At 34.7% G+C, this 9,307-nt stretch overlaps 1 protein-coding gene across 1 annotated transcript; it reads left to right on the top strand.

The window, feature by feature from the left end:
• The first annotated feature begins 201 nt into the window (after positions 1–201).
• LOC131620055 (auxin-responsive protein SAUR32-like) lies at positions 202–761 on the top strand. Its single transcript, XM_058891082.1, has one exon. It carries the CDS (start codon positions 253–255, stop codon positions 580–582), a length of 330 nt encoding a protein of 109 aa, XP_058747065.1. The 5' UTR covers positions 202–252; the 3' UTR covers positions 583–761.
• Positions 762–9,307: the final 8,546 nt, after the last annotated feature.

Below are 9,307 nucleotides of genomic sequence, written 5' to 3'. Positions count from 1 at the left end.
GTTAGAGACAACAAAATCTTGGGCCTCCCTAAAAAGTAAGGACTTCTTTGGCTAATGAGATGGAAGTAATTGACCTATCATATAATTGCAATGAATGCAATGTAGGGCTTGACCCACCAGTACCGTATATCAAGTGGCTACGTATAACCTAGAGTTAAGAAATATCGTGTTCTAAATCATCATAAATAGCCAAACCTAAGGCCTAAAATTATATTACTTGTTAATAGTTCTCTTATTATTCATTATATCAAGATGCTTATTAGTTCTTTAGTTGGGAAGGTACAAAAGAGTTTACTACTCTTTGTACCAAGAAAGCATGCATTGAGTTACTGGAATGAAGATCATGCCATAACTACAAGTGAGTTGGCTGATGATGTTATGAAAGGCTACTTTGCTGTTCTTGCAAGGAAGGGTGATGAGACTAGAAGGTTTATTGTTGGGTTAGATTACTTAACAGATCCTGCTTTTGTGGGATTGCTTGATGAAGCTTGGGAGGAGTATGGTTTCAGACAGAAGGGAACTCTTGTTGTTCCGTGTCGGCCGATGGAGTTGCAGAACATTCTAGATGGCCGGAAAACATAGATGAAGGAAAGAATCATATTCTTCTGTTAAGATCTTGTCTATTTTGTATTATATGAGAACTTGACACAAAGATAGAGTATATGTTTGAAATTTGAATACTCCTATCCCTTTTAACACACTATTTTATACTCCCTCCGTCCCAAATTATAAGAGAAATTCACTTTTTAGATTCATTGAATAATTAATGGATCTGGTCTCTATATAGACCAGATACATTACTTATTCAATGAATCAAAAAAGAGAATTTCTCTTATAATTTGGGACGGAGGGAATATATTCAAACATTTCTGTGTTTACACCTATTCACTTTCATAATACACGGTAAGCAATCATTTTTTTAATTTGATTTTTTTACACATCTCTTTCCAAAAACAATTTGATTAATATTGACATTAAAAAGTAGTGGAAATAAAATTGGATAATTATAGCATGTAAAAGGTAGGTTATTATGATTTATAATTTGATTTTTAAATGTTCTGAAAAAAATGATAGATCAATTTTGATTAATATGCATAAAAAAATTAGTTATTATAATTCTTAATTTAATTAATAAAAAACTTAGTTATTACAATTTATAATTTAATTAATTAGTGAGTGACAAGACATAAAAAATATTTTTAATAAGTAAAATAAAATATAAAAAGTTGGTAAATATAATTCATTAATTTAATATCTGAGAATAATTAAAACAGTTTTAGTGGTTAATAAATTATAAGAAAAATAAATAATTAATTAATATATTTTTATGATTAAATAAACGATGACATTAGTTAATAATATATTCTTTTATATATATATATATATATATATATATATATATATATATATATATATATATATATATATATATATATATATATATATATATATATATATATATATATATAAATAACTCTTTGTATATGTTTTTAAAAAAAATACTTTATTATAAACAATATTTTTTAAAACAAAGTTGGAAAAAAGTTGTTCGCCGAATTAAACAATATGTAGTAAGTATTTATATTGAAAATTATTTATATTTACGAGTTTTCGGTGTTTTTTTTTTTATAAGCAAGATGTATTAATATAGAACGGAAGTTCTAGAAAATCTCGGATACAAAGAAGCGAGGCCAAGAGCCAAAAAGAAAAGAAAATTACACTCCAAATGGAACCTAACTTAAGTAAAACAACAGGTTTTTGCTAAACTCGTAGAAGTTACATTTGGGATGTGTAATTTTCCCTATGCCCGACCACCTCCAAACTAGAGCTTTACAACTCCAAATAAGATCTTGAGTATTGCTAGAAGAATTGTTGAAAATAATGTCATTCCTACTCAACCACAAACTCCATAATATGGCCAACCAAACAACTCCCTCCTTTCCTTTCTTGACTCTCTTTTTATGACAAAAAGAACTCCAAGCCCAAAAACTTTCTTTAAAATCCATAGGATTACAAAATTCCATTCCTATCCACTCCGCCATTTCTTTCCAAACCTTACCGGAATTCCTACACATCATAAAAGAATGGGAAAGAGATTCACAAACCTCATCGCAAAAAACACACATAAGATTCGAGGAATCTAGAATAATTCCCTTTTTCAAAAGAGAATCTCTAGTAGGAATCTTGTTCTTAAAACATCTCCACCCGAAGGCTTTGACTTTGTTAGGCACTTCCACCTCCCATAAATTGGAGAAAACAAAATCAAATCGGTTAGGCGGACCAAACGGGATAGAAGAAGAACGAATCTCACGATAACAAGAAGCTACAGAGAATAAACCGTAGACTTCCGGAAGCCAAGAAAATGAGTCCGGAGCTACAAGTTGCAAGGTTGCCGCTGGAAGCAGCTGGTTGAGCCGAAACAGATCCGGAACAGCCGAGAAAGGCACACCAAAGTCACCCCAATGCCACTCGTCATTTATCCATCCGCCCATGCCGGCAATAGAGACATCCTGTAAAAGAGATAAAGAAAACAAACCCGAAAAAAAGTCTTTAATAATACCGTCTTCCATCCATTTAGCATGCCAAAAAGGAATAGAATTTCCACTTCCAACATGAAACTTTATATTATTTATAAAGACATCTTCCGGTAAAAATTTCCCTGTAGCCATGATATCCGCCCACCAAATGGATCTCTTACTCCGGTTTTTTAACTTGGAGACACCCATTAAAGCCTTCAATTTGACATCTTCATATCTCGCCTTTAATACCCTAAACCACAAAGAATTAGAAGCCTCCAAAATTCTCCACCTCCACTTCATAAGAAGAGCATAATTAAAGTCTTCTAAACTTCTTATACCAAGACCTCCTTTATCACAAGAGAGGCAAACCTCTTTCCAACTAATCCAATAAATTTTCCTTTTCTCCGCCTTTCCCCCCCACAAAAAATTGCTTTGCAACTTGTTTATCTCCTCTATAATTTTCTTAGGAGCTTTGTAAAAAGATAAGGTGAAAATAGACAAACTACTCAAAACCAATTTTAAAAGCGTGACCCTCCCGCCAAAACTAAGAAGCCTCCCTTTCCAAGAATTTAATCTCTTTTTGAAATTGTCCATAAGCGGTCTCCAAAAAGAAATCCTTCTAGGATTCGCTCCTATTGTGATGCCAAGAAACTTGAATTCTTTCGCCTCCGTCCTACAAGATAAAAAGGAAGTTGCAATTCTCAAAAAGTGAGAGTTAATATTAATACCGATTATCTTGCTTTTTTGGAAATTAATGCCAAGACCCGACACTTCTTCAAAAGCTTTCAACACCGATTTAATAGCCCATAAGTGATTCCAACTTCCATCGCCCACCAACAACGCATCATCCGCAAATTGAAGAACATCAATGAGGCATCTACCGTTCAAGTTAAACCCCTTAAAGTCTCCGTTAGCAACCGCCTTATTGATTAAAGCCTTCAACCCCTCCGCCGCTATAACAAAAAGAAACGGAGAAATAGGATCACCTTGACGAAGACCCCTTTCAACTTCGAATTCCTTCGTTAGGCTTCCGTTTACAAGCACCGACATCTTACTTGTAAAAATCAAAGCCTCCAACCAAGACATCCATAAGGACCCAAACCCCATCCTCTTCATCATGTATCTAATGTAGTTCCAACTAACTCTATCGTACGCTTTTTCAAAGTCCACCTTAAATAGAAGGCACTCCTTTCCTTCCTTAGAAACAAAATCCACCAACTCATTAGCAACTAAAACCCCGTCAATCATTTGTCTTCCCGGAACAAAGGCACTTTGACAATTGGAAATAACCGAAGAAAGAACTCTTTTAATCCTAGAAGCCAAGAGTTTAGAAATTTTTTTATGGATACTACCAACCAAGCATATAGGACGATATTCGTCGAGACTCAAGGGATTAGAAGATTTTGGAATAAGAGTAATGAACGAGGAGGTGATGGACTTAGATAAAACCGAACCTTTGTAAAAGTCTTTGAAACACAAGAACAAATCTTTCTTCAAAAAAGACCAACAATTCTTGAAAAAAAGGAGAGAAAAACCGTCCGGGCCCGGACTCTTCGATCCTTCACAATTCTAAACCGCTTCCTTAATCTCCTCTTCCGAAAAAGGGATCTCAAGAGACTTACTATCTTCCAAACTCAAAGAATTAATGTCTATACCGTCGATAGAAGGTCTACACAAACAATCTTCCTTGAAATTAATTTTGAAATGCTCCTTGACATCCTCCTTAACCTCCGCCACCGATGAAATAATACCTCTACTAGAATTGACGGAACTAATGTGGTTCCTACTCCTTCTCTCCTTCATAGTCCTATGAAAGTATTTGCTATTGTTATCGCCGTCATTCAACCACTTAACTCTAGATTTTTGAATAAGCATATTCTCCTTTATCTTAAGATTCAACCAAATTCTCTCACTAGCTTTCTTCTTTAAGATAAGATCCTCTTCCTCCCAAAACTCCCTATCATCCCGATCATTCAAACCTCTAACACCTTCCTCCACTTCCAAATCCAACTTGCCGAAAATAGTTCTATTCCACCAAATCAAACTTTTTTTTAAGAGCCGAAGTTTTTCTTTCAAAATGAAATCACCTCTACCGTGCACCTCCAATCCCGACCATTCCTTCTCCACAAAAGATAAGAAATTCTTATCGGAGAACCACTCGTTATTAAACCTAAATGGTTTCGGGCCCCAATCCTCCTTGTCCGCCATCAACCAAATCGAACAATGATCCGAGATGTCCCTCTCTCTGATCAATTGCCCGAAAACCCCCAAGAAGAAACAATGTTGTCGGAAACAAGGAATCTATCAATTATACTTTTAGATTTACCATATCCGCAAAACCAACTAAACTTCTTGCCTTTACTAGAAACATCTAGCAATTCACTTTTGTCAATAAAATCAAAAAATTCCTTCCATTCCCCATTACAACTACCTCCAACGATGCATACTCTCTCACTCCTCTTCTTAACCGCATTAAAATCTCCCGCAATAATCCATTCCCCATCATCATATTGTTGTTTTAAAAGCAATAACCGGTTCCATAAAGCACGTTTAGAAGACAAAGAACAAGCAGAATACACATTAATAATATAGAACATACCTCCCTTCCAAGAGACCTTATTACCAAGATAACCTTCACCACGAAAGGAAGAGATCACCGATACCGATTGTTTCTTCCAAATAGATAAGAGACCGCCCGACCTACCTTCCGCTCCAGCAAAAGAGAAACCAATATCTTCCTTCCCCCAAAAACTTTTGTCCAGATTATCTGAAATCTCCTTCATCTTAGTTTCTTGCAAAAGAAACATATCCGCCTTACCACTTCTAATAATGTGACTAATTCTTCTCCTCTTGATCGAACTACCTCCCCCTCTTATATTAAAAGATCCTATAATCATTGGAATTGATCTATAGACTCCGACCCTCCATCCATTCTTTCCATTACAACCTTCTTCAAAACTTCAAACTTTTTCTCAACATCCATTTTTGAATCTCCATAAACCACCCCCAGCTTAGAAATAAAATTCTGTAATTTATCTTCCCCTGAATAATCAAAATTTGATTTAATCCTTTGGTTGCATCTTAAAATGTCGGAATCTGCTGGGAGCTCCTCACTGCCTGCCGCTACAGAAAATTTCGGAGAGTTACAAATACCTCCTAAAGGGCCGTTACGGTTTGCATCCTTCTTTTTAATTAGGCCCACGCCGAAAATATCACTCTTTGTGGATTTAGACCTACTTTTTGCAGTTTTGAGGGGCCCAACAAAGTCAACAATATTTTTTATTTTCGCTATCTTACCTAGTTGAGAGCTCCTGCCTTTCTCTTCCACGTGCTCCACAAAAGAAGGAGTATTAACACTAGTGGTCCCCACCGGAAGTTCTAAAGCCTCACCTTGATTAGAATCTATACAACTAGGTTCGGAAATAGGGTCAGAAGAAGTAACCCCCTTTTCGTGAATCTTCTTTTTGCCATGAATTTTCGGTGTTGATATAGGAAACTCGAGTAACGTACCAGAATTTTTGAAATTTCCGTTGGCCACAAAATCTATCAAAAATTTTGAAATTGCTTGAAATTTCCGGTATGTCTGCAGATCATGTTCTTTACTTGTGTGGTCTAGTGCTGGCAGTTTCTTCGACGGATTCGTGTACAGATTTTATGGAGTTTTTCACCATAGATATCATATGTTTCCTATTCAACTAATGCAAATTTGAATTGTTTTTCCCGTATTTATGAAAGTGATAGTTTAATATTTATGTGTTGTAAATGACAGATATTTAAATCTTGATATGAAGTTTTAGAATGGGCACAAGCTACTAGTAAACAACATGGAATTATTGTAGATACTATTCATTCTGATTCTGCTAATGAAATGCCAGGGAGGAAGGATAAATTGAGTATGGCTTGTGAGAGAGGAGGGAATTACAAAAGAAGGAATGCATCTGAAAGCACTAATTTCTCAAAAGGCATTTATAGTATGAAAGTTAAATGTCCGTTTAGACTAAGATCTATTCCAAGTGGTATCGGTTGAAAGATGATGGTTAGATGCGGGATGCACAATCATAAACTATCCAAGTATTTGGAAGGCCATGACATATTGGGCCATCTAAAAGATCATGAAATAAAATTTGTGAATGACACGACAAAGTACAATATGGATCCAAGGTACATAGCTGTTACTTTGAAAGACAAAGATCCAGAAAACCTCACGAGTGTTACCCAGGTGTATACACCTAGAGCTACATACAGAAAGGACAAGAGAGGATATACATCCAAAAATATGTCATGGATCTATAGAACAACATCATGTATTCAAATACAGATTCTGAGTTTGTCGAACATGTCAAGCACTTTGAGACTATTTGTCTTGATATTCCTTTATTTGTTAAATATGTGAATGAAACATGATTGACACCTAATAAAGAAAGGTTTGTTGTTGCTTTGACTAATAGAGTCACTCATTTAGAGAATACAACATCAAATATGATAGTTTGATGTTGTTACATAACTAATAATAAGGTAACACACACACACACACACACACACACTAATATATATATATATATATATATATATATATTTTAGGGTGGATTCTGCTCATCGGACACTAAAAAACATGTTGACTACAAGTCGGGAAGATTTATGCTGAAGTTGGGATGCTGTGAACATAATGTTGAAGTTGCAGCTAGGTTCAATCATAGTGTCATTTCAAAAAATTATTGTCAATATTGAGCATCGGTATAACACTCCTTTCTATTTCAGGTTGCACGGTTTTATCTCAAGACAATGTACACAACTCATTGGAAAGGAACTAGGAAGGTTGAAGTTTGTTGGTTTTAGCCAAGAAAGATGTGGTTGCTTCATTATAAAAACAAATGGCTTTTCGTGTGCGTGTCAGCTTACGACTTTCTAAATGCTAGGCAAGCATGTTCCTTTAGACTCGATTCATGAATTTTGGAAGAAATTGCACATTGCAGAGCATGAGGCCAATCATGATGAAATTGGTACAAAGTGGGATTTAGAAGCAGAGTGTGAAGATTTGATGAAATATTTCATCTCATTGGATATTGTAGGCTAGAGGGTATTGAAGAAAAAGGTTCGGGAACTAATACTTCCATCAACAACTTATATGTGTCCACCGCCGATGAAGTACAAGCCAAAGAGGGGTGTTAAGAAGGGTAGAAAGAGTCAAGAGAGTGACGTGCATCGTAATGTCGAGGGCTTACAAGGAAGTCAGACTACAAACCTATTATGCACAAAACCAACAGCAAGTCAACCGCCAAGTACGCCAATTGGTAGCCAACCGTCCACCAAATCTTCAAAACATGTTTGCTTGTCATAGTTCCCTACTTTCTTACATCCATACATTGTGACATTATTGATGTTGGTGACAATAGAAATTGTGGTTTCCGTTGTATTGCATCTTTACTTGGATGAGGTGAAGAGTCATGGCTTTTGATTCAGATGCTCAAGTTCATCAACACTTTCAATTGTTTCCAAGTTGTTCTATAACACCGTCTCTATAGTTAGGAATGCATCATGAGTATAACACTTGGGTGTGCATGGTATGGATAAATGGATGACGATTCCTGATATGGGTAACCCGATTGTTTCTAGATACAGTGTCATATTTTTCTCCCTTTCCAAAATACTTAACATCACATTATTTCTCTTGCCTTAGCTCCACCTATGCACACGAGCAGGCATAAAATCATTGTTGTTTGTTTTGTAAACAGCAATAATTGGGTTTAGGTAAAGTTGAAACCTGATTTCACATCGCCTCCAGTCACTGACTGTTGGAGACAAAATTATACTGATGATGCAAAAGCATGGGAATCAACATATGCAGGTTGCTTTAGTCATTGGGAAGACGAAGTTAGGAAGTCATCCTAGTTTGTTTTGTATTCTTGTATGTATGAAAGTTATTATATGTATATATTAAGTTGGGTAGGTTTTTTACTGATTCAGTCATTCGAAAAAAATCAAGGAAAGAATTGAAAAACAACTTACTAATATTCCGGGAAATTTTAGTAAGTACCTGAAATTCGGAAATTTCTGGGAAGTTTAGATAAATACCTTAAATTTCAAAAAATTTGGTATATTATCCGGAGCTTTGAAATTTCTGGTACCGGAAATTTTAAATTTCCGATAACAAACAAAATGTTTCGATAAATGTAGTTATTTTTTCAAAATTTCTGAAATACACGTGATTTTTGAAAATTCTAGTATTTTAATACGGATATTTACGACAAAACACCATAAAAGGAAGATGTCAAATATAACTCAGAAGGTGGCATCTTGAATCCTCCAATCTCCAACATCATTTTATCAATATAGCTAGATATGCTTAACCATTCTAGATTTTTCACCCTCGTTTTCCATCTCTTTGTAGTATCCTAACATACCCAATTTGTTTTCTTACTCTCCAAGCATCCTTCCCAAAGAAATCATTTTTGAAATTGAGTGATTTCATTTAGTAACTTTCTTGGTTCCTCCTATAAAAAGAAAAAACATTATTAGACTTCATAATACTGACTTAATCAACATTACCCTTCTTCATACACCTTTGTGGTGCATGTTATAGCAGTTTAACACATCTCAAAGTCTAATATAAAATTTAAAATTAAATATTTGAAATATAATAAAAATATTTTATAAATTTAATATATATTTTAAATTTTTAGGATATAAAATCATTAAATAATTATAATCCATTTCTTTTAACATTTTGTTTTCAATTGACGGTAAAATTAACTTATCTAAACATTCATCTCATTATTTTAAACAAAATA

The sequence above is a fragment of the Vicia villosa genome, linkage group LG1, assembly GCF_029867415.1.
Source record: "Vicia villosa cultivar HV-30 ecotype Madison, WI linkage group LG1, Vvil1.0, whole genome shotgun sequence".
NCBI lineage: Eukaryota > Viridiplantae > Streptophyta > Magnoliopsida > Fabales > Fabaceae > Vicia > Vicia villosa.
Note: the sequence above shows the minus strand (reverse complement) of the source record. Positions and strands in the feature narration are given on the sequence as shown.

Bases quoted from the DNA above. Each gene is read 5' to 3' on its own strand.
- LOC131620055 (XM_058891082.1), top strand. From the start codon at position 253: ATGCTTATTAGTTCTTTAGTTGGGAAGGTACAAAAGAGTTTACTACTC.